This window comes from Agelaius phoeniceus, chromosome 5, assembly GCF_051311805.1.
Source record: "Agelaius phoeniceus isolate bAgePho1 chromosome 5, bAgePho1.hap1, whole genome shotgun sequence".
Lineage (NCBI taxonomy): Eukaryota > Metazoa > Chordata > Aves > Passeriformes > Icteridae > Agelaius > Agelaius phoeniceus.
This window is the reverse complement of record NC_135269.1, coordinates 5,631,898-5,657,725: the sequence shown is the minus strand read 5'-3', so window position 1 is coordinate 5,657,725 and position 25,828 is coordinate 5,631,898. Positions and strand designations below refer to the sequence as shown.

The following is a 25,828-nucleotide window of genomic DNA, read 5'->3' as shown; positions in this document are numbered from 1 at the left end:
GAGCCCCCGGGATCCGCCGGCACCTCCCGGGCCCGGCACTCGCCACTGCCGCCAACTTCGGCCGGGAGTCGCGCTCGGTGCCGCCGCTGCCGGAGCCCAGCGCCGCCGCGGGCACGGGGAGGGCAGCGCCGGCAGCGTCCCCCCGCTCCCCTCACGCAGCCGGCGGGGGGCTCGGCCCGGCGCGGCGACGGGGCGGCGGCCCCCGGGGCAGGTGCGTCCCCTCGCGGTCTCCGGCCGCCGCGACGCCGCCGAGCGGGACGCGGAGCCCCGTGCCCGCCGCGGGCGCCCGCTCACCTGCCGCTGCCGCCGGCGGCGCCCGGGAGATGCAGGTAGGAGGCGGCCCCGGCCCGGCGGCAGGAGGGCGGCGGCGGCGGGAGGAGGAGGCCGGGGGCCGGGAGGGGTTCGGCCGCGCCGGGCGCCGCAGACCCCCGGGCTCGGCTCGTCCCGGGGTCGGACGCCTCCCTGCGCGGCCCCCGAAGGGGCGGGAGGCGACGCGGGCGGTACCGGGGGTTCTGCCGCTTCTCCCAGCCCGGGAGACGCGTCCGCGCTTTGCCGCCGACCCCGGGAGGCGCCCCCGGCCCGGGGCGGAGCGGGGCCTGCGGGGATCGGGCGGCCCGGAGCGGAGCCCCCGCGGCTGCCGGCCCCTAGCGCGGGCTGGGGCCGTCGGGGCCGAGCCGCCGCCGGGCAGCAGCCCCCGGGCCAGCGGAGGGGCCAGCGGAGCGCGGGGCTGGGGCCGATTGCGGGGTGGCCTTGGTGGCGTTAGTGCGGTGGGAGAGACCCGCGGTGTCGTGAGAGGCGCTGCCGGGGTGTGAGGGGCCAGCCCCCGGTGTGAGGGGCCAGCCCCGGTGTGAGGGATGGTGCAGGGACGCGAGGGATGCTCCTCCGGGGTGGCAGACGCTGTGCTGGTGAAACAGATGTTCCTCAGGCATGACAGACATGAGTTCACAAAACAGATGTTACTCCAGTGAGGTGGACCGTAGTGTGAGCACAGGGATTTTACTGTTTTACTGTCAGAGGAGGATTCTTTCCCTGGGTATGAGCACAGCGGCTTTCCTGTGAGCGCTCACAGGGTCCTTCTCACCCGTGTTTCGTGGTGTGGCTGCATGTGCCAGCACAAGCCATGGCATGTGGCGTGGAAAAGGGCCCTTGTGCTCTCGGAAGCACAAAGGAGAAGTGAAAATGTGCCTGGTTTCACAGGACCAGGGCATGAGCATCCCAGTTGTGTCTGTGACAGACGTGCTCTTTTGTGAAACTTGGTTTTTCTTCTGGGAATTGTGGTGTAATACTTCCCTTAGTGGTGTGGGTAAAACAACTTCCCCAAACATATTTTTGTGTGCTCTGATGCACTTTATTGCCCCATGTTTTTGATCATTTTCCTCTGCCATTAGGTGAATGTCCCTGTAAGTGTCTCTATCCAACTTTCACCTATCTCTTAATGCATTCCTGCCTGTCCTACAGTGCATCATCATCATCATCATCATCATCATCATCATCATCACTCTTGCCCTGCTGCCTGCACCCTCATACTCAGCTGTTCACCTTTGGGGTTGGGGTTTTTTGTGACAGAGCTTTTTCTTACACATATACTGGCACTTAAGCTCTTACTTCAATTTCTTCATAGCCAAAACCTTGGGTGCCTGTGCGTGGCGTTCCTTGGATGCACCTGCACAATTCCACTGCAGTCTGCTCTGCTCCACTCACCTGCACCTGAGGACTGTGTGCATCAATTCTTGTTTATCTGCCTAGGTCTTGGGGGCTCTTTCTTGGTGCCCTTTTTGAGAGATTTTGTGCCCACAGAGCATCGGGCACACACAAGGTCTGTCTCTACACTCATCTTTGTCCGTCTGTCCGTTTGGAGCCTGCCTGGTGCATGCACATCTGCAGAGTGTCCCAAACCTTCCCCTCACCGCACCAGAGCTCAGGTGTGAGCCTGTCATGGGCCTTCCTTCCCACATTTGCTGCTGGGCATCAACACGTGAGTTGAAGGGACCACTTTTTCTGATGGTGGCACTTTCACCTGCAGGTGCCTGTCTTCTGTCAGGTGCAGTTGCACATGGAGAACCAAGCTAGGAAGAAGAACCACGTTCTTCTTCCCAAAAGAGAAAGAGATGGGCTTTCTCAAGGTTGGCAGGAGAGAGACAGACTCCTCTTAAACCAGTGTCCTCTGCATGGACACCTGGGTTTAGCCAAGGGAAAGTTTGGGCTCTGCAAGAATTCAGGTGGAATGTTTTTCACCCCAAACATGCAGGGCATGGGATGAGTTGCCACGTGTGCAGAGAAGCTAGCCCAACTACTTGGGGTTTTATCCTTCTTTAAAGAAAATAGCTGAGTCTGTGAGGAGAGCAGCATGAGGATGAGCTGCCAGTGCGGGTCAGGAGGCAGAGCTGGGGAAGTGAGCTGGCCCCATTCCAGCCTTGGGTTTCCTCTGCTCACAGGCTCCGTGTCTCATTCATTTCTGTGCCCAGGAGTGTCTGCAGCAGATCCCTTCCCTTTGGAAAGGAGTCCCTCCCAGGCTCCTGCAGTGTTGGCACCCCTCTCCTCTCAGGAGCTGTCAGCAGCCCCCGTGTCCTTTCCCTTGTCTCTGGTGCATGGACATTGAAAATGCCCTTCCACATGTGACTGATCTCAGTTTAGGAGAGCTGAAACTGAAGTTGTGGCTGCAGGCTCCCAGCCCTAAGAAGTCTTCTTTCTCAGCCCTTTCCCTCCCAATCTGCCAGAGTTCATTACATCAGTTGAAAAAAAATTGAAATTTGGAGAGAGCTGGGTCTAGAAAGTCGGAGAGCCTGTGTTTTAAAGAAAAATGAACATTCTTGTATAGCAAAGTCTCCAGGAGCTTGTTCTTTTAGGAAGAGATCAAATACTGTGAAATTTAAAGTTACCTTTAAGCTATTTGTCCCTTTCTCTAGCCCAGTAGGCCCCTTTGTTTCTGGACTGCTTCACATCTCGAGTCTTTTGTCCTGAAGTTGTTGGGTTTGGGTTTCAAGGCACACAGGGAAATAGCTCTTTTCTGAAAACTGCATGATTGCTCATTTAAATGAATATAAATTGTTTCTATTCATAAGATCTTTTTTTTTTCTAGCAGCTGATCAAAGTTCGAGTGAAAACCATTTCATCATTTCCAAATAAATTGGACACACATGCACACACACACACACACTGAGCATTTCAGAGAGACTTTTAAACACAGTACTTGTAAAATCAGAATATGGACAGCCAAGGCATGCAGGCCAGTCTGTGATTTGATCCCACTTTTGCATAGAAAGAGATCTTCACTTCCTGGGAGAAGGCACACAGACTTTATTAAAACTGAAGGCAGCGCAGAGGGGGCTCAGGGGAATTTTTCCTGGACCAAAAAAATCCTTTTCTAATGGGAGATTTAAGGAATGAGGACCTGTGTAGCATTTGAGAAAGAACATGAAGATGTAGCATGGTGGGATACCTGACTGCTTTCAGCAGCTCTGAAAGGAGCTGGTGCTTGGAGAGCTTTCTAATTCAAGAGGACTTAAGGCATGTGGTTGGGCATTGAGGCTCTGTTAGAACCAGGCAGTGTTTTTAACAGCAGGGTGATCAACCTTCAGAACAAACCAAAGGCAGCATTTGCTTCTCCACCTCTTAAAATCTCCCAGTAGAGAGGGGAATGTCTCTTTGGAAGGGACATTCTACCAAAGTGCAAGTTCTTGGGCTCAAGAGACAACTGGCTGGGACCATATGGGCAGAATTACAGGTGAGACCAGAGCCTGTGATCCACCACCCCCTTGCAGGCTTTGCCTTAGGACTTGACAGAGCTCAGGCAGGCCTTGCCCTGCCCTGTGAGAGGTGGAGCTGGGGGTCCCTGGGCCAGATGCTCACTCCTGGCACAGCAGCTCCCCAGGGTGGGGATTGCTCTCCCTGCCTTGGAACTGCCCTGCTGCCGGCAGCCCACTGCAGTGGCTGTGGTGTGTGTGCCTGTGGGGATCCTTGCCTTCTCCCTGGAGCTGTGAAACAGGCTGGGATGCCTGTGGGGATCCTTCCCTTCTCCTTGGAGCTGTGAAACAGGCTGGGAGCTCTCACATCTTGCCTCAGGGCTGCAGGCAGAGCAGGGCAGAGCAGAGCAGGGAGTGCTGTGTGTCTCCTCCACTTCACACAGTCTAGATAACTCGAGCTCTAGAGGCTGGCTTAGTTTGCAAGACTAACTCCTAGGTTTTGGCTTTTTTGCTCTTTTTTTTCCCTCTGAAAGGGAGCTCAAAAAGGCTCTGACACAAAATGGCCACAGCCATATTGCTGGTTGGGTTTTCCCTGGTATGTTTCCTTTGCAAGGTCCCTTTGTACTCTGTGTACTTAGGATTTGCACCTTTCCTTGGGCTGCAGTGTCCTCCATGCTTCTCTCAACAGCTTTCCTGCTTGCTGGGGATGCTGCCAGGCAGGAGGATGCTTGGAGCAAATGCTGGGGTAAAGATGCCCCACAGAGTTGTGTGCTCCCAGCCCACTGGCCCCGACAGCCGCACTCCGAGGTGCCTGAGCCCCCGAGCAGTTCTTTGAAGGGCTGTCCCCAGGGGCTGGCAGTGGCAAACATGAGGCTTGTGTGAACCCCATCTCTTCCCCTCGGAATGTTTACCTGTCTAAATTTAACTCCCCAGCCAGCTCCATCCCTCCTAAGCCGACCTGTTCTCTTGTGGCTGGGCTGTGGGTCTGGCTGCTGCTGCCGCGTTTCCTGGCTGCCTCGGGCTCGTGGTTTGCTGCTTGCTCCCTCTTCTCAGTGGATGCTGGCTCTTTCAAGGTCCTGGGCAAGCCAGTTCTCCCTCTCCTAGGTTTTATTTTTAAATCTGGTTGCACAGCCCTCAGGACTGGAGGGTCCCTTGTCCTCTCATCTCTGAGTGTTTATTCTGCAGCGGGCTTCAGGAAATCTCCCCTTGTCCCACTGTAGCCCACAGTTTTCCTCCCTGGCTGTGGTTGCTCCCAGAGAGACCAGGCATGCTGAGTTGCTCCCTGGCCAGCTCTGAAGGGACAGTGCCTCTTTCTGCTCCCATAGGGATCCAGCACTGGGGAAGCAGTAGGTGCTTCCCTGCAGAGGCGTCTTCCTTATTGCACTTTGTTCAGAGCTGGGCTTTCCAAGCTGGCTTTTAGTTTGTTTGAGAAGTGAGTGATGAGCCCCTCATCTTCACAGGAGCTAGAGAGAGGGACAAGCAGAGGAAAGGGAGTGCTTCTGTATCTGTCAGGCTGGATAGAATTCACTTTCTTTAGGATTTTAGAGTTTGGGACAGTAAATACAGCCCAACCTGGCAGCCTTCTCCATCTAAATAAAACCATCAGGATCAAACCATTTGTGTCCTGCATAACCCTGCAAGAGACCCCTGACTGCTCTCTCTTTCCAGGCATGCCTGCAGCTAATGCTGTGGTCTGCCACATGAGAGAGGTGGTTTGAGTCCTGGCCTCCTCTGCCCCTCTTTGAGCTAACCCGGTGGCCTGGGGTTTAATACTCACATATTCAGAGCAAAGGTAATGCATGCCAGGGCTGTCAGGACTGGTGATTTGGGGTATCCAGCTCTAAATGCTGTCAAAGGTCCCGTTTTTCCCTGAGGTTCAGCTATTTCGGATACTCGGGCATTCTTGAGTAGTCTGGCCTTGATTATTCAAAGTGACTAGTTCATTTTGCAAAGCTTCATCTCAGCCTCTGGAGCAAAACAGAATGAGATGAATTAATGCAGAATGTACCACTCAAATGAGTGAATTTTCCTGGGAATGGGTGTGTGGCCAGAGAGCTCATGGCACTGTTGCGTGCAGGGATGGGTAAAGAGCTCTTGGTTTTGATTAATTTATGGTTTTAAGTAGCAGCTCGTGGGAAAGGCTCAAAGGGTTTGATAGTTTTTGTCTTAGGGGAGGAAAAGCAGAGCAACGTTTTGTCTTTGTATAGAGAGAGAGAGATTTGTGAGCACACATTGAAGGATTTGAGGGAAAATACATTTTCTGTAAGCTCTCCCATCTGGGTTGGAGGTGAGGGAGCCTGAAGTGGCTGGGTGGAACATGTGTTTTGGATTTGTTTTTGTCCATCATTAAGGACAGAGGGTTAACAAAAGTCACAGGAATACTAATATTTCAGTGGTCTCTCTAAATTTGTCTTCCTTTTCCAGTTCTTCTGTATTTAGCTTTTTGGCTGGTTTGCCGCCATTGTTTAACTGAGTCCTGAAGCATTGTAGCACCTCTGTTATGGACAAGTTGGAGCTGTAAAGCAAATTAAATGAGAATCTCTCTTTGCCTAGCTGGAAAACCTTTCTGAGCTTTGTTATGTATCACAGAGTGTCGAGAGAGACATATGAGCCCAAGCATGTCTTCATTAATGGAACATTTTTCAGAAAAAATAATTTTGTGACTGTCAGGTTCATTACTCCCTGAGGTGTTCCTGAGTACTTCGAAATTGTCTCCAATCATAAAAAATTGATACTGTACAAAGGCAAATTAAGTTCCTTTTTTTCCCCTCCTCTGTTTTTACAGCTCGAGCAATTCTGCAGGTTCCTTTATTATATTCTGTGGCTCAGATTTGTTAATAATTACTGTAAATACTGGTCCTGGCAGCATATCAGGGTTTTGTTTAGCAAATATTTTGCCATAATAATTTCTGTGTCACAGCTGGGAAGGTTTGTAGTGTCCTGTCAATTTTCCTGTCACTGTCAATTTTGCCCAGTTTTGCATCTCTGAAAACTAACCAAAGCTTTACAGTCTTACACTGAGATGATGCAGATATGTATGGGCTAGACCCATTATTCTTTACAATGCAGTGGAAGTTTCTGGTTTTAGACCAAAATGTCAGCTCATGCTCCCATGTGTGGTGTGCACAAACCAGGTTTCACAGCAACATCTGCAGCCTTGTGGGTGGCTGCAGCTGTTATTCCACCTGTGGAGATTTCACAGCCTGGGGTGCAGGTAGAGTGGAATGAGTGCTCCTGTGAATTATGACCAATTACCTGTCCTGATTTCTCTTCTGTTTTTTTTAACTATTCCCCATTTCCACCTATTCTTAACTAGCTGTTTGGGAGTTTTGCCAATGTTGAAAATGAACTTGTAATAATTTTTTTATGAATGGCAAGGAGGTTTTTCAGCTGGGAAAGCTTGGTAAGTGCAGCACTGGCTTTGTTCAGTTTTTACTGAAGCTTCACAGGCTCTTTCAGCATTTCTGCTGTTTTCCAAGGAGCCTGCTGGAAGGCTCAAGAGCTCTCCTCCACAGCATGCTGAGAAGATGTAAGCTCTGTATTTCTGCACAACAACAGCTGCACCCCAGTGGCATAAAACCCCATTGCAGGTAACAACCCAAACTTTTATCTACAAGACACGTAAAACTTCTTCATCTTCCAGGAAAATGGTGCCAATTAGGTCAGACTCACACACCAGGAACAATTTACTGTCTGAGTTTGGCTGCTTGTGTTAGACTGTGTCTGTGCCACAGCCTGTGAAAGAAGGGGAGCCACAGCATTTTCTGTGGGCACAGCTGTGACCATGGAGGCATCTTTGTCAGCACAGCTGACACTGGGGTGTTGGCAGGAGTGTGTATATTTATTTTTTTTCCCCATTTCTTGAACTAGAAAACTTTTAGTGGGGTAACCTTGAAAGTCTGGACCAGACACTGCTTAGAGAGACCAGGTAATACTTTCAAGTCAAGCATAAAACCAAGCTAGAAGCAATAGGAATAGCAGTTAAGTTTAGACACAGTTAGTCTGTGCTACCTAAGCCTTACTTTAGCTTATGGACAAGGCTGAACTAGGAAATGTGTTTTAAATACATTAGAGAGAAAGTTCTGTCAGTTTGCTGTTGCTTTTGGTGAACCTGAGTTGGCAAACCTGGTGCTTCCTGCAGTCCATCCCCAGCTGGGCAGATGGAAGCTGGCCATCACAGGATGCCTCAGAGCAGGCATGGAAAACTGCTGGTTACCTCTTCCAATTCCTGCACCTCCCTGAGGCAGCAAGAAATACTATCCTCTTACTTCCCAGCTGATAAAACAGGTGGTGATCTTCACAAAGCTGAAAACCTTTGTCCACAGCCAGGGATAGGCTTCAGTCCTGTGGGAATTGTGGCTCATTGACACCTTGGGACAGGTGTCAGAGGCTGCCATGGGGTGGTCATAGCTTCCTAAACTCAACACCCATTCCCAAATTGTAGAGTGACATCCAGAAAGTCCATCAGCTTGCAGGTGCTGGTCTGATGTTAGAAGCTCCAGAGCTGCTTGAACATAATCTGTTCTCCATTTGGTTTCAGGCAAATGCTGCTGGTTTGCTCAGTCAACAGTTGTGACTCCACCTAAATACATTTTACTTTTCCCTTCAGCTGCTCTGTCCACATGTACAGAAGCCTTTGGCTTTTAACACCAGCATCATCACATCAAATTCATCTCCTGGTCCTGTCACTCCTGCCTTGGCAAGGCTTTCTCTTGGCATACCTCAGCATTGTGCTGGCTGGATCTGCCAGACCGTCCTGATGAGTGGCAATCTGAGGCTTTGCATCTGTGACTAGTCCCTGTAAATTGTGCTGTGCCCTTGTCCCATGGGTGTGAAGCAGCAGGTGTTAGGGAAATGCTGCTTTCTGTCCTTGTCCCTGCTTCCACAGCAGCCTTTGGATGGTGGTTCCTGCACAGGGCAGAAGGTGCTCATAGTTGCTCATCTGCCTAAAGGTGTCTGCACAGAAATCTTGTGGATTACTGAGGTTGGAGTTAGGTTTTGTTTGTAGGGTTTCTTTCTGTATAGGAATAATATTAAAGAAGTAATGAGTTTTTAGAGGTAGTTTAGTGCTTCCAGAGGCCCACTTGCCTTTTCCTCTCCAAGGTTTTGCAAAGCCAACCTTTGGAGAGAGATGTGTAATCTTGTGTGCTGATGGAGAGGAGATGCTTTGGAGGGCATCCAGAAGTATCTGCAGACCCCACTCCTCCTCTGTGTGCAAAGTCAGTTTCTGTTTTTTACTCATCTGACACCTTGGACCATTTCCCTAAATTGAAACAGCGAATTACTCTGTAACAATTCAGGTTCCTGAGAAAGTCTGGGTGCCAGTGTGTTCCTGGACTTCTGTAAGGAATCTCCAGTGTGTCCCCAGTGTGGATAACCTCAGTGCAGACATCCATATGCCTGGAGCCAATGTCCAATCCTCAAGCAGCACAACAAACAAACACAGAGCTGGTAAAATGAAAGAAAGCTCCCAGAAGAAAACGTGGTTTGATCTAAATTGAAATTTCCAGAAGAAAAACATGCTTTTCTGTAGTGATGTTTCAAAACCTAATGATTTCTGTTTCCAATTGACATTTAAATGTCATTTTATGTTGATATCCAGAACAAGAGTTTAAATTTCACGTCAACACCCAAAATCTCTCCTTTTGGATCAACATTTCATTTTCACAGAATCACAGAATAACAGGTTGGAAGGGACATAAAGGATCATCTGATCCAGCCCTTCTTGGCAAAAGCACAGTCTGAACAAGACGGCCCAGCACAGTGTCCAGCGAATCCTGAAAGTGTCCAATGTTGGGGAATCCACCATTTCCCGAGGGAGATTATTCCAAAGGCTGATTGTTTCCATTGTGTGAAATTTTCCATTTCTGTCCAGTTGGAATGTCCCCAGGAGTCACCCATTACCCTGTATCTTTTCCATGTGGCTCCTTGTAAGAAGGGAGTCTCCATTTTCTTTGTAGCCACTGTTTAAATACTGGAAGATGGTGATAAGATCTCCCCTAAGCCTTCTTTTCTCAAGGCCCTCTTCTCTCAGCCTCTCCTCACTGGCAGCCTTCCCACTCCTTTTGCCATCTTTGTGGCCCTTCTCTGGACCCTCTCCAGCCTGTCCACATCTTTTTGGTTTTGGTTTTTTTTTTTTTGCACAGCAGGGATGAAAATGGAAGACAGGATTCCAGGTCACATACATTTGTACAGTGCTGGTAGACAGAGAAAATTCTGGTAAAACATTTTGAATGTTTTGTTTCTATCAATAATATCTTCCTTCCCACCCCTGCATTTTCAAATCAAGAGCATTTGGAATTGTTCATACTATGAAACAGTGTAATGTTTTGACCTTTCATCCCTATTTGGGATGCAGGCAAATGCTGAAATCCCAGCCCTTCTTGGGGAACCGAGATTGTATTCTCTCTCCACAAAAGTGCATTTCCACTGGTTTTGCTGGCTGGCTACTTCAGTACTTTGTCAGTGATGACTTGTAATTCAGTGCAGATTGAACCTGTGGTGTATCCACATGGCTGGAGAGGCTGAGGGCAGTTAAATCTTTCTTGCTCTGTGTTGTGCTTTCAAATTAATACCCAGATTTCTTTCCAGAGATAAATTTTCCTTCTGAACCAGCGTTTGGTAGCGCTCTGCACAGCTGCCTGCTGCATGTTCCATGCACAAATGAGGATCCTGGTGCTCTCCCAGTCTAGCTACAAGCTGGTCTATGAAATCAGGATGTCTTAAAATTTAAGACAGCTTCTGGTTCATCTATTGTTTGCAGTCTCACAGCTTGCCATATATCTTTCTCCTCAGAAGTTCCTTCTGCCCCTTCCCACCATTGTGGGGAGGTTTTTCCTGCCGGGCTCTGTGCAGTGTGCCTCTGAAGCAGTTTTATGGTGTTCCCCACAAGCATGCTTTTGTCAGGCTGCCTCAAAGTGTCATCCAGAGAAAAGCCTCTGAAGCAAGAAATGTCCTTTTCTGTCTGGCTTTGAGGTGTTATCTCCCCTCTTCCCAGATGCAGTTGGCTCCATCTACATCCCTAAGCTGTTTTGTTTGGAGTGAAGAGAGCTCAGAAAATCAAGGGAGGCCACACACATAAACAACTATGTGTGAAATCAATTAATCCAAACGAGGAGGAGATTTGTTCTTGCAGGAGAAAAGCCTGGTTCTCACAGAAGCCTCTCCTGTGTGTGGCAGGACTGTTACAAACATTACATCACTGGAACAGTGATGAGCTAGGTGAGTATTTTAACCTTTTTGGCCAGTATTTAGAGAAAGAGTGGTGTTTGATTGTGTTTGAAGAGCTTACTGTGCTCTTTGTACTTTAACAAGTGATTTTCAGTATAGATACAGTGGTAGCGTGCTAGAGCAGGAACTACTGAAGAGACCTGAATTTTGAATCTTAACTTCAAATATTTGCATCATAAATTTGGTTCCAGGCATTGCACTCACCCAGTCAAGGATAAGAAGCTATGCCTGTCATTCCTCTGTGTTTGGGTAACAGACATTGTCAGTGACACACGCACAACCCGTAGGGTAGGAATTACTCGCAAGAGTTTTGAAAAACAATATTTCAGCCTCTAATTAGAGAAAAATCTTTTATTGCTTCTTAAAAAGTCTGATAAGAAAAAGAGGTTTCTTCAGCTCTCCTGCAGGAGGAGGGTTATTCACATCTCAGCACATTGTGGTCTCTGCTGTAGGGTGCCCAGAGGTCAGTAACTACAATCATATCCCAGTCTCACTCTGCACATCTTTAAATAATAGTCTCCTCTCCTGGCTGTCTGGGGCAGCAATAACATGAGCAAAAAGCTGTGCTTGGCCTCTCTTGGCTGAGGGAAGGACATGGCTCTAAGGCCTGAAGAGAGCACACTTTAGGGGGAAGGAGGGAAAGTCTAGAGACAGCCACTCCACTCAGCCCCTTATATCGTCACAGGAGAGAGTGAGCTAGTGCAAGGCTGAGAAATCAAAAAGTCTCTGTGCTTGGAGTGTTACTCAGACATTAAAGTCTTATCATGGCCACAAATCTTCCCTGACTCCACCTTGCCTCCCTTTTGGGGATGAGGAAGATGATAAGAGAAGTGGTTTTGTGTTTTGCGCTGAGGGCTCCTGAAGGAATCGCACTCTGCTTGGGCCAGCTCGGGGCTGAAGGTTCATCCTTTGGAGTGAGAGTTTCCCAGAGACTTGAACTAAAGCCAGCCCTGTTAGGCAAAGCTGCAAGCCAGGGGTCTTGACAGGATACTCCTGTTCACACAACTTTTATGTTCTGCTGTGATTTCTTGATTCATTTCCAGTATGCAATGGATCATCTTCCTGATTTGAGAAGTCTTTTATGCCTAAGACTTCAGTGTGTTAATTTCTCCAGCTGAGAAGCCCACATGGAAGCCAGGAAGATGCCCCGTGTTCCTGTGTGGCAGAGAGCCCTTCTGGAGAAGGCAGACAGCCCTCATGGAGCTTTCTGGCTGGAAACATCTCTGGTTCATCACCTTGTACAACCAGCTGGTGCCAAAACCCTGCCTGGTGGATGCTTCTGAGCAGCTACTGCCTTCTGTCATTCTAATCACAATAATTTGGCTTGTTTGTTATCTTGATTTGATGGAGGCTGAGGAGGAGATCACTTCCCAGGGCCCTGAGGGCAAAAACTCAGCTTCCTAGAGCTACATTTATTTTCTAACCCTCCCACAGCCCTGGGGTGATCCCCTGGAAGCATCTTGCAGGGGAGGTGTCTTCTGAAATACACCAAGACATTTGCAAGTTAGTTGTCTATAAATCACTGAAATTCCTCTCCCTTGGGCACTTTTCTAGATCCCAAAAGCAGGCAGTGTGCTCCTTCAGGCACCCAGGTGTTCAGGTGGCTGGTTTTCCTTGTTTCACATCCATGAAGGAGATTCCATGTTCACATGGACTGATGCTTGTGTGGTGTTTGCACCATTTTCTCTCACAAGCTTCTGGGGAAAGGGTAGAAGCTGGTTTTGTCTGACTCTCAGATGGAAATGCAAAGAACACCCAACAACACAAATAAGTTAAACTGCTAAATTTCCAGGGCATAATTACAACTGTTGGATTTGCTGCCTGACCTGAAAATAAAACTCCTCTTGCGAGGTTTCCTTGTTTTGGGGCTTTATTTCTTTGTTTATGTTAAACAAAGCAAGTGAACAAGAGCCATGCTACTGACTAGGAGAGGATGGTTTGCCTGGTTTGTTTCCCTGTGTCCTGCCTGGATTCTGCTCAGCCAGTTGTGCCCCACGCTGTGCCTTGGGAGGGGCATGCTGGGCTAAATATATCTGTACTGCCTGTGAAATGCAGTATGGGGTGCTGCGTCACTTGGTGGAGTTTACTTGGAAACTAAGGTGGGAAGCCAGCTTTTATTTTCAGCCTTGGGTCAGATGCACTGGTCACTTGTCTCACCCAGATTTTTAGTCTTGGTCAGGAGTTTGTCCTTGCAAGACAGACATGAAACCTGCTCTCTAAAAAAAAAGCCAAGCTCGTTGCAGTGACTTTGTCACATTGGGGCAACCATATTTTTCTTGCTCAGCAACCAGATTTACAGTGTGAGAGGTTGTTCAGATAGATTACCTTGAAAGCAGCAATGAAAGTCATAGCTCAAATATCATGGCTTAATGAGCAGAGGAGCTGGTGTGATGCTGTGGACTCTAAATATATCAGAACCCCAGTGCTGGCAGCACAGTGACAGCTGGAGACCTTGGGCTCTCACTGCTGGTGGAGCAGACATGTATCCTTCCACAAAATGTGTGAGCAACAGATGCAGCTTGGTGACTAAAGAGGGCTTGGGTTTTGCAGTTTCTAGTTCTGCTTTTTGGCTTGTCTTCCCCTGCTGTTTCTGCTAGTGCAGTGGGAGTGATTTCAGGAGAAAGGAGGATATTCCTCGGGTGTGCCAAGGGGTGGACACAGCCCACCTGAGCTCACTGTTTTCTCTGCCACATCTAAATAAGAGCAGCAGGGCATTGTAGCTGCAGTGGTGACATAAATCTGCTGGGGCTCTGGGGGACACAGTCTGGCAAACGAGTGGGTGGAAACCCCTGCTCTTTCTCCATGAGCTCTCCAGGGTCACCTGCCTGCACGTCTGACATGCTGCTGTCACATCTCTGGCAGCTCAATATGTTTTTCAGTCTTCTCCCTTATGCCACTCTAAGTGTGAGGAATGCCAGTACTGCTGTATGATTGTCTTGCTGAAAAAGGAGGTGAGAAAACTCTTCAGTATAAGATTTTACATTTATCTAGGAGGACAGTAACTATGGGAATTAATTTATGCCTGTGTAGTGCCTAGCCCATTGGGGCCCCTGAATATTCCTGCAGCACAAGCCACATGTTGCAGACCAAAACCACCCAGCTTTGCCAGCAGAGAACTCGTGGCACACTGGGGTCCTGGTCTAAAGTGAGATCCAAAGGCTCTGGGACATGCACTTCATGCTAATGGCAATAAAAGCTTCCAGAATTAACGTGGAGGGTTCAGTTGTGAGGGTGAGGGCTGGGAACTGAGGTTTATGGGGTTAACGCAGCCTCTGTGACTTGTGTTAAGCCTGATTGGCTCCTTTCCTTAGTGGGCTTTACCTGGGCACTGATAGCTGTGAGCAGCTGAGAGTGCAAATGATTACAATTGCCATTAAACCAGCCCAGGTGTAGTTTATCCTCTCTGTTACTCAGGAGTGTGAGAGAGCAGGGCAGTGCTCCTCTCCAGCTTCATCTGTGGGCTCTGTGTCTGGTCCTGCTTTTTGGCTGTCCATGGTTCATAGGAAGGGGGTAAGTAATTGATCAATACTGGCAGATATTGTAGAAGTTTGGTAGCTTTCAATCTCCTTGAGTTTCTTGTACTTTATTGCTTGGTGCCTTACAGTGTGTTCCAGCTGCTGTTTCAAATGCTGTGGGTTCAGACTTAATATTCATGGCTTTTAATATTCATGGCTTTTATTCATCCATTATGTGACAATGGCAGTCTGCACGATGTGTCAAAAACATGCCTCTGTTAGGTGAGGAGGCAGCATGGCAGTGTGTCTCACTTCAGGTTATTAACTAAACCACAAAAACATGCAATTAACCATTCAAAAATCAGCGTTGCTCCTGTGTGAAGTTTGCTCCTCTCCTACTTTCTCCTCAAGCCCTTTTCCCTGTGGCTGTCATTGCTGTGGATCTGCTCCTGGCCAGGCTTTCTGTCTGTCCCGTGTCAGTGGGCAGGCTGCAGCCCAAGTGGGTTTTGGAGAGCATCTGTGGCCTTGCCTGAAGTCTGGGGAGGGTGAAATTTGCTGAATCAGTCACTGTCCCTGCACAGAGGGCAGGCTGTGTGAAACGCAGTGATAGTGCTGGGCTCATGAGGACAGTGCTAGCTTTTTGCCCTTCAGTAGTGCTGTTGATGCTCAAGCTGGAGTTTCTGAGTTACTCTGGGAATACTAAAGGGATGTGGTGTATATTTCAGTATGTTAATTTCCTTAGATCCTGCCTGCAAAGGGCAGCTGATCTTGGGGTGCTGGGTACCTGCACTGCAGGTTCCCAGTCCTCTCTGCAAGGCAGTGTGAGGTGGAGGGTAGGAAAAACCTGCACCCTCCACTAGTTCTGCCCCTCGTTCCAAGTGAGAGCATAAAGCTCTGTCCTGGCAACCCCTGCTGTCCCTTCAGCCTCCACGTGGACTCCTCATTTTGGTGCCTTTAAGAGAATATCAGATGAGTTCAGGGCTGCAGGTTTGGGGAGCAATTAATTCAGCCATCCCAGCTGGCCATGGTCTTCCCTGACCTCGGTGGGCATTGATTCAAGGGGATGGGGCAAGAACAGAAAAGCAGCTTTGAGCCTGGAAAAAGCAGGGACAGAGAAGGAAATTAGTGGGGATGTGGTAACCCAGATGGGATATGGCACAAGAGAAGGAAGGTTTGGTCATCCATCCCATATTGACACTGCTACCCTGGCAAGCCTGGCACAAAATCCCACATAACCAATGGGCAGTGGTGTGTGTGTGGAAGGAGCTGGGGAAGGAGGGGATGTGGTGACAGAGAAAATTCACTCCACTCCCGTGAGTTTTTCTCTACTTTTTCTCACCCTGCAGAAAACAAAGGGTGGCATAACTTTTTTTTTTATTATTATTATTCAGTCATTAATGAGCTATTGTTCCAGGGCAAAAAAAAAAAAAAAAAGGAGTTTTATGATGGGAGAAGTTATATTTCTCATGGGACATAAAACTTTGTGTGTAAATGGATCGTCCTGGCACTGATGCTAATCCTGCCCAGGTCTGACTGTACAGTGTTTAATGTAAAACACGTGATAATTCCTTCTGTAGTTTCAGTAGAAATCTCCCATTTCCTGAACAAGCGTGCTGTGTTCCTGTGTCCTGCTAAAAGCTGCTGCCGTGTGCCACCCCAGCAGCCCTGCCCGAGCAGCCTGCCTGCTCTGCTGGGTGGTTTGGAGCCCTTTGATGGCAGGCGCTATTTAATTATCTGTGGTGTTATGTTCCCAGAGCTCGCTACATGAAAGCAAAACATCGGCAGCCTGTAATTAATCCGAGCTAATGTGCCACTGTTTACACTCCATCTCGGAAACCAGACAGATGTAAGAAGACACCCAGCCTTCATCTGGGATCCTCCCGGGTTATTTCTGAGCTATCTTGGGAGGGCTGCGCTGTGTCTGCCCACCCCACAAGTCCCTCAGAAATGAGCACCTTTAACTTTTCCCGGGAATGAGTGGAAGACTTTGTTTCCTAGCAGGGAGCAGGGTTAATGCCTTTTTGCTGCCTTACCACGGCCGAGGCTGGCTGGCATGGGCTGGGAGCACAGAACTGCTCCAGGAGTTGTGAATTCTGCAGTGTGAAAGGGTGAAACAAGCCCTGCTTCCTCCCTTTCTCCCCTGGCTTTGGCTGAGGAGGAGCCTGCTGGCATTGGGGATGTGTGGGATCTCCTTGGTGGAAAGGCAAGCAATCCTCTGGCTCTTAAAAATAAAATATCATGCGTTCATTTCTGATGACCCTACAAGAGATTCTCTGGGAATCCAGTCTTAAAAATACAAATAAAATATCATGAGTTCATTTCTGATCACCATGCTACAAATATTTAACAGAACAAGGTGATGAAAATGCCTAGAGGTGTGGAAAGACTGAAGGAGGCTATGCATCCTTCATTAGGGTGAAGAATAATAAAAAGCAACATGACAGAAGTATATAAACATAGAAGTACAGAGAAGTAAACCAGGCATTCCTGTGTATACTTTTATGTAATACAAGGTTTCCAAGGAAATTTAAATTAAACATCTGACACACGTGAAGCTTATTTTTTTGTTACAGCACATAAATAATTGAGACTGAGAACATAGTAGAATGCAGAAAGGATTAGATGTATGGATAAAAATATTGCACACAGTTTATTAATTTTATTCTATCTCATTTAGAAGGTGTGTGGGGCTTCCTTCTCCTCTTCCAGCTGTAGCCAGTTAAAAGCTCCTCCTGGCCCTATAAACCTCCAGTGTCTTCCTGGGAGACACCTGACAGTGGACATTAGCTTAGGGGAGTCACTGCCTAAGCCTTGCATTCCAGAACATATCTGCATTGAATGATTACTGGGATCAGAGGTGGCCACAACTTCCTAATCACCTGAAGGCTGAAATGTAGGATATGAGGCTGCTGGGTTTTTTTTTCCTCACGGACTGCAGATTCAAGGTGCCAATTGCCCATCTTGTCTCGCCTGTCTCAGTTGCTCTTTGCCAGTCGTCCGCTCCAGCGTTGTGGTGGACAGGTGACCTCTGCAGGTTGGAGCTGCAGGAGGAAATGTTACATCATCAGAGCCTGTGCAGCTCCATCCTCTTGGGGAACAATGTCTTTTAGGTGTTCCCATAGGCATCTTTTTTCAGCAGAGTGTTTCATTCAGATTCAGTGAGTTGTAAGCTGTTCAGTCGTGTGGGGAAGGAAGGCCGATGCTGGGTTTGACCTTTCTTGGTGGTGTGTGTCTCTTTGGGCTCTGATTGTTTTCAGCAGACACTGATTTGTCCACTGTGGTGCCCTCACACAGTACACTGGCACATTGTATGCCAGGGCATCCCAGGGGTGCCTGGGACAGGCTCCCTGCTTCCACACCCCAGCATCTTGCTGGATGATCACAGGTGGTCTCCCAGCATCTCTGGCCTGGAGGGGATTAAGAGTTGTAATATCCAGCAGATGGTGCTCAAAAGCAGATATCCCAAACGACTGGATACTGCTATACCTCTACATTCCAGTTTTTGGGCAGCAGAGTCCCAGTTCTTGGTGGCTGTGGCAGAGTGGGCTGGGAGGAGCAGACCTGGAGGGGGCTCAGGTGGTGCTGAAAACCTGGCACCCATGCAAGAGCACTGTGGGGTGGGGGAGTGTTATTTTGGACTAGTTTTTATCTGATCCCATGGACGTGGAGAATGCACAGAGTATCCTCCTCAAGCATGGTCTGCTGTGCAGTTTCTTCCAGAGAGAATCCTATTTGCAACCTTGAAGGCTGCTTAAAGTTGCAAACCACTTGCAGGGGTGGTGGGATTGGTGGGGGATTTGCTTCAGAAGTGGCTCCCTATTTGACCTATGGTGTTCCCATGGCTATGTCTGTGCTGGTAGTGGCCAGGGCTGCTGTGAGTCCCTGTCACCTGTGCTGAACCCTTTGCCATGTAGGTGAGTGCAGATCCTTTGGCTGCTCTGTTCCAGCCTGTGAGTTTGGAACTGAGCTTATGCCTAAACTGAACTGAAACTCTCCAAGTGCACCTTGGTCAAAGCTTCCAAGTTTGATCACATTTTTTTTACTTGCCCAAGCTGCAAGACACAGTGCTTGTAACTTGCTCCCATTTGTGCTGAGAAGAGTAACAAACCTTTGGGGAACCTTTCAGTGAACCTTCAGCAAGCTTGTGCCAAATCTCAGATCCAGGGTTTTTCCTCAGTGTTTTTCAGACTGTGTGTTGTAAATGTCAGATGGCTCCAAAATGGAGTCCCCAGTGCTGTAGACTGTGATCAGAGCCCTGGGATTAGGGAAGGAGAGAATGAATTTTTCTTCAGGTAATTATAGGCAGCAGAGTTGCCTGTGGAAAAAAACCTCCTGCTAATGCTCAGCACCTTTTGAGAATTTCCTGTAGAGTAGGCATCACTGAACTCCCTCACATCAAAGGGGGAAATAGCTGTCTGGTCCTTAATCCAAGGCTCTCTTGGATTAAAGAAAGATCATAGGTCTTGATTATATCAAATCCAAAGACTTCATTTCTTTCTTTACAAATCTTCCTTATTTTCCCTAATGCCTTTTCTACTGAGTAAAGTCCCAGAATGTTTAATCAGTATACCTAATTAATAATGCTGTCTCACATAATTCACCTTTATGGTGCTCTCTTACATGGGTTTTCCACCAGTGTCTTTCAGTGCATTTTACAGAAGAGACTCTTTTAATGATCTCCCCTTTGCATGTAGGGAAAGCAAGGGAGAGGAAAAGGTAGGAGAGACCTGCTTAGGTCAGGCAGCCAACCAAAGGTGGGGTCAGCAATAAAATTCCAGGTTCTTAGTTTTGGGCAGTGCTGGAGCTGTTTCCTCTGTGCCTCAGATGTCATTTAGGGCTGGGTGAAACACAGCAGCCATTCAAGCAGTCCAGGACAGAAGGCAGAAATGTAATTACACACATGGGGAGCAGTCACGTAGCCAAATGCCAGTGTTTGTGCCAAGCTTGGTGTTGGCTTTACCAGCCACCAGTGTGGTCAGGTACCCATTTATTTCCTCTGAGAGACAACAGGTCAGCTCCCTTGGTGTGCTGCTGGGGCAGTGTTGACTCAGAGGAAGGAGCTGACTGCCTGAGTCACCCCTGTGGCTTCCTGGAGCACCCTGGTGTCCCTAGAGCACCCTGAAAACCCAGGGCTGCCATCCTGCTGAGGTCAGGTGAAAGCATGACCTGAAGTGGTCTGGCTGCAGAGATACTGAAAAAAACACATCTCACTCTTAAGGGCTAGAAGGGTGATGGGGTTTTGTTTCAGGCTGGGGTTTTTGGGTTTTTTTTTGGTGAGCTTTTTTATGCTTTTATCTTGAAGTCTAAATTTTCCCCTCCTTCCCCCCTCAAAAAAAAAAAAAGAAACCTTCTTTAACTAATTAGGTAATAATAGTACAGTTTCAAAAGTACTTGTTTAGCTAGTGCTGACTATATGCTTACACAGCTACCTCTGGCCTGGGAAAGATGGAAACCACAATGGCTAAGTATAGAGGCCTCTAAAATATCTTCATATATGCAGTGCCTGAGTACACAAACAGAACTGGTCTCTCTTCTGTCTACAGGAGCAATATTTTCCATAGGATTTGTATTGAGAGAGGTTTTCCCCCTGCATATTAATTAAAATAAAGATCCCCCAGATATGCATCCATGTGCTGAATCCTATTCCATGGCCACCTTCAGCCTGATATAAGAAATATAGTCTGCTCCTGAAGAAGTGTAAGCACTTCTTCATTCTGTGCTGCAGCAGACTCTTGATTTGGGATGGTTTTTTTGATTATTTTTCTTTGTTGGGTGAGGTTTTTTTCTTTTACTTTTTAAGAAAGTGGGGAACTATTTGCCAGGATTTCAGCCTTAGCTTTTGAGAACAGCTCATGCATAAAGGTGAGGTGCCCCCATCCTTGAAGTGTGTAGGATCTGTGGACAGAGTGGCCAGAGCTGTGTTAGGTGCATGTGTGTGCAGAGTGACGTTGCTGCTGGGATGAATTCCTCTCTGCAGCCTCTTTTCTGCAGTCTGAATCTGCCTCTCCTGGGGCCTGACCCCAGCTTCTCTGTGTGCCTCCTTTGAAGCCTTTGCCTTAAGCTGCCTGCAGTTTTTGGGTGGCTGTGGGCAAGGCAGTTTTTCTGTTCCTGCGCTGTGAGTGTGATACCTCGAGCATGTGCTGCCAATTCCCAGCTGCGGGCTGGGTTTGCACTGACACAACATATTCTTGGTAAATGACAGATTTCTCTGAGCTGGGGCTGGCTCCTTGCTCTGCACGTCGCTGTGGGCAGTGCGTGACAGTGACACTGTTCTGGTGGAAGCCAGGAGCTGGGAGGAGTGGCACGGTGAGTGCACACCCAAATTGTGTGCTCCAGGGAGCAGCACCTGGTGCATGAGACATGCAGATGTTGCATAGGTGGTCCTCAGGCACTTGTAGATTCTCCTGTCCTGATTATCTGTCCTGGCTCTGGATCCTTTGCTGGCACACCAGCGACCCTGGAAGCTCCCCAGCTTTCATAATAAGAGTAACTTGTCCTTCATTTCTGGAAACAGCAGCTTCTTTAAATGTTTGTAACAATATGCAGCTGAGCATATAGACAGTCCTTTCAACACCAAGCCTCTGACAGAGCACAGCTCCAGAGCAGTAACTGCAGACATGTTTTGAAACCCTTCTGTCTGCAGGGCTTGTTCTTCAGGGAAGTGGCACGGATGGGACAGAAATTAACATGTGACAAGTTGTATCTTCATTATAATATGTACCTTAACAATATTATAATATTAAAACATAAATCTTTGTAACATCCCAATGAGGTAAATCTCTTTACATTGTCAGGATTCTCGTTTCAACTCTTGAGGGACACAAATACTTGTGAGGATAGTAATAGTTTCCTGACGTGTTTATCATACATCTAGAAACCAGCTTGTACAATGCAGCTTGGAAACTGGGCTCTTCACAAGGCTGAAGCATCTGAGATGCATCTGCAGGGAAAGGAGTGTGAGGACTCAGGGAAAGGAGTGTTCATCCAGGATGGAAGAGGCTGTCTGAAACAGAAAGCTCCTCAACTTTTTTTCTGTTGCCAGTTTTGGAGAGCATTAAAAACACGGCCTAATCTGGGGAAAAAATAAAATATTTGAGGTGGATAGGGAGAAAAATTATTAAAGTAAACTTGAAGTGGTTGAGTAAGGGGGCTGCAGGCTATGTACAGGTAGGATAAACCCATTTCAGAAACGATCCAAGTATGTATGGTCCTGCCTCTGTGCAGAATTTGGATGCTGGTCTCTGGAGTCCATGGTGTTTCAGTGATACTGATTTTCAAGGTTATCTGTGGACAGCAGATTTGTATAAGCAGAAAGACTTGGGGCTCCAACAGCAAGGCTCACCAGTGGTGCTTGAGAACAGCAGGCTGGGGCAAGATCTGCTTCCTTGGAGGTAGCAAAGGATGGCTCTTCTGTGGCACTGTGCATGGTGCTCCATTTATTTGGGTGAGAAGTTGGGGCTGGAGCTGCTCTTAAACTTCTAGTGCCACTAGTGAATCTCACAGGTCACATCCTGTGCTGCTCCTTTCTGGTGACTGTGCATTCCTCACCTTGGGATGCTGGATTTCACAAGCTGTCTTGGAGAGCAGACTCAGAGTATCTCAAAGCATATCAGCCTTAATGAGCAATTTTGAGCAGGATTGGCCATTTGTCTTTTTACCTTACTGTCTTTAAGTCCTGCTAAAACAGTGTCCATGTGGGTGGAGATGATGAGGTAGAGAGGGGAAAAACCAAAGAAGAAAAAAACCAAGAAAAACCAAAGAAAAACTAAATTACATTTAGGCAGCATTGAAAATTGCAAAATCAAAATCCCCAGCTTAGGCCCCACCTAGCTCCTGGAGGCATCATAATTCCACAAATACCTCATTTGCCTTTTTCTCTGTGCTTGTGTAGGGTTTTAAAAATTATTTCTGGTTTAACACCCCTCGGGTGCTGAGTTTTTTACTGAAATGCCTGCCCCAAAGTGCTTGAGTGTGACCACCATCCAGAAGGCAAGCATCCTGCCCCTCAGCCTGCCCAGGTGCTTTTAGAGCACACCCAGCACACACAGGCACAGTAAGATCAAAAAGCCCCAGTGGCAGCTGCCACTTAGTTTTGAAACATCTTGGGAAAGCTCAGGGATCACAGCCTGATTCTCTGTTTTAGCCAACAGCTGCTTGATGCCACCTGCTGAGAGGTCTTCAGCCATTGCTTCCTTCACATGTTTTGTTTCTTGCTCCCAGTCTGGAATTATCATGACATGGGAGCAGTGAAGAATAGCCCTTTTTGCTGTGGTTAGTTTGTGCCTTCCCCACACAGGATGGGTTAGAAGGGAGGCAGGGATTAAAGCAGGACTTCTGCTTCCTTAGGCTACTGCTGGGAAGCAGGGAGCACTCTGCTCCCTTTGGCTATGGCTCACCTGCTGTTAGGCAAGTGGGAATGTGGAAGAGGAGCAGCACCTGATTTTGGGCCAGGTGTGAGTGCAGGCAGCTCCTGGGAGCTCTGAGCAAGGTGCAGAACCCCTCAGACAGAAGGGCCAGCAGTGCCTCTCTGCAGAAACCCAGGGCACTGGGAATTTTCTCTGTCTGCTCTGGGGTGCCCTGACCCCCAGGGGAGCACTGACTCTGACCCTCATTCATGGAGAAAGTTTCCTGGACTTCAAGATAGACTGGAATCCACAAAAGTGTGAAATAGATTATAGAGAGTAGTGTAGGGTTTTTTTCTCACTTGGTGAGAAATTGAGGTTTTGGGATTTTTAGTATGTTGTGGATGGAAGCAAGATGGAGGGCACAGGGTGTTGTCCTGAGTTTCTTCTTCATGCTGCTTCTTCCTTCTTCTCCATGGGTTTGGGTGGCATTTTGTAATTGGGCAGAAAAGTCCCCATTGTGGGCTCTTTGGGATGAGTTACTGGGTTAAAAGGGAAAATAATCTAGGTGCCAGTTCTTAATTGGATAGTTTAGTCTTAAAAGACCTTGGAACAAGAGACTGTTGGCCATTTTATGCCTTGCTGCTGAACTCACAGCAGTGAGGCTGTTTTACTGATAAGAAATAATAAACACCTGAGTCCCAACATGAATTAGTGTCTCAAGTGCCTTCAGTCCAGGCCCAGAGAAACCAACAACTGGCACCTCCACATCTCTCCTCTGGCCTGCCCGTGCTCAGTGTGCTGACATGAGTGGCTCTGTGCCTGGCATTGAGTTGTTTTGGATCCTCAGTGGTGTAGGACTGTTCTCAGAGGCCACTAAAGCACCGAGGACCCCAATGCCAGGATCCACCCTTGGAGCAGCGCCCTCAAAAGCTGGGTGTTACAGTGTGCACATCTTCCCTGCCAAGTCTTTTTTGGAGCCTGCTGCAAGTAACTTGTGTAAGACCTCCTACATAATGGCTTTGCAGAGCCAAAGCCCAGCCTGTCCAATGGACCTCATCCCTCCTGGCTCCTTGGTTCCTCAGTTCACTGAGGCTCACGGGGCTGGAATAGTTTGCTTTTTCTCAAGCTTTTCTTTAAAAAAAAAAAGCTCAGAGTGTTGCTTCTGTGGAAAAGCACTTCTGTTCGTTGCATGGGGACTCATCTAACCTGGAGTCTGGGATCTGTCCTGTGAGACAGAGAGGAGGCAAGCTGCCCAGCCAAGCCCTGGTTTTGCTGGATCCAGCTGCGGTGGTTTAGGTTTCTGGCTGAGTCCATCTGAAAGCAGCACAGAGCAGAGCACAAAGAGAGGGAGGGTCGTAAGTACCGCCATTCTCTCCTGATAATCCCTTAAAAAATAATTGCAGGCCTAAACCTCTGGCCTCCAGCAAATTTTCCACTCGATTAGAGGCTTTTGTGAAGCCGGGGAAAGGGACACGCAGACTTGCACATTGTGCCGCTGCCCGAAACTTCCAGCTGGGATTTTTTCCATCAAAAGGGGATTTTAGTAAAACCATTATAAGGGGCTTAGTCACAGAAAAGCAGTTGAGCTGAGACAGGGGTAGATTAGCTTTAACATGCTTGTTTTTGGCACTAGGGGCAGGGTGGAAGTTACACCTGGCCGCTCACATGCAGCCTCCCCTGTCGTGCTGACTCCCTGGCAGGTGTGGGTGGGAGATATTTCCCCATGTTCCCCCTCATGTCCCCGTGGCTCCTGCATTTGAGCCCGGGGGAGGTGAGGGGAAGGCAGTGGGCAGCCCTGGCACCAGCCCTTGTGCCTGTGGTCTGGGTGTGGGGGGCAGAAGTTGCTGTTGCTCAGTCGGCCTTCAGTGTGGTCTGGGCAGGTCTGTGCTAATGGACAGGTGACTCTGGGGAAGGGAGACCCTGAGAGGAGACAGCGTTGGCAGCCTTAGGGACCCTGTGGTGCCTTTGATGCACATGGGTGGTCCCTGCTCAGGGACAGTCCTGGTGGAGATGTCCAGGGAGCAGCCGCAGGGCTGCAGGCAGAGCAGTGCCTGTTGTTGTGCTGGGACACGTCCCTGCAGGGCTGTCAGATCTGCATTTGGGGGGTCAGACTGGCCATTGCCTGCAGTAAAAGCTGTGACAGCCAAAGAGTTTGCACAGAGACAGACAGAGAGATGGCTTCTTGGAGAGGCTCCTGCTGTTGGGAGCTCTTCCACAGCCCACACTTGTACACCAGCGCTTTCAGGCTGCTCAGTGAGTCTGGTGTGGAACACGAGGAAGTTGTTCTTTGTCCTGACCCTCCCTCTCCAGGACTACCTCAGGCTGGAAAACTCATTTCCATTTTTGCTGCTCCAAGTGGCAGAAACCAGCAGGACTGGAGATGGAAGGGGTGGATGCCAGGCACTGTTTGGTGACACATGGATCTGGGGCATCACCTTAGTCAAGTTGCTTCCACCTCTCTTCCCCCATTAGTGCTGATTTTCCCTTTTTGATGTCTGTGTATGTAATGAGTCGGCAGAAGCTAATAATTAAAATTCTGTAAATTATAAGGTGTAGTTGCTTCTGAAAAAGACACCATCACTGTACCTGTAGCAGCAGTGTGAGAGCTGGATAAAAAAGACTTTATAAATTTATGTACTAAAAAGGACACACACATACAGCTCCAAATAACTTAATCACTACAGAGGTGTCCAGTGGAGTAACTGTACCAACAACACAGCAAAACCAGAATAAAATAATCTAAGTATTACTTTAATATTGGTCCAGCTCCATTACCACTCTCACATTTGCATGCTTAAAAAAAAATAATTTGTTGTCAAGCTATAGATGTCAAGAGATGGAGTTTTAGGGCAGAAGTGCTAAGTTTAGGATAGACAGTTCCCAGGAGGCAGCTCTTCAGGCTGGGGTGTGAAGCTCTTGCATGATGGGGATCATTGATGCACAGTGCAACATAAGGACATGAACCTGTTGGAGTGAGTCCAGAGGAGAGCCATGGGAGTGATCAGAGGGCTGGAGCATTTCTGTGAAGACAGCCTGAGAGAGTTGGGGTTTTGTTCAGCCAGGAGAAGGGCAAGCTCCGGGGAGGCCTCAAAGCACTTTCCAGTGCCCAGATGGG

At 48.4% G+C, this 25,828-nt stretch overlaps 1 protein-coding gene across 1 annotated transcript in view; it reads left to right on the top strand.

Moving 5' to 3' along the window:
* The window catches only part of WNT5B (Wnt family member 5B), a 68,817-nt gene continuing 42,989 nt past the window's right edge, over positions 1-25,828 (top strand). Inside the window, exon 1 of the mRNA XM_077178190.1 lies at positions 1-329. Within this exon, the coding sequence (XP_077034305.1) occupies positions 324-329 (6 nt within the window). The 5' untranslated portion in view covers positions 1-323. The remainder of the gene's footprint in view (positions 330-25,828) is intronic.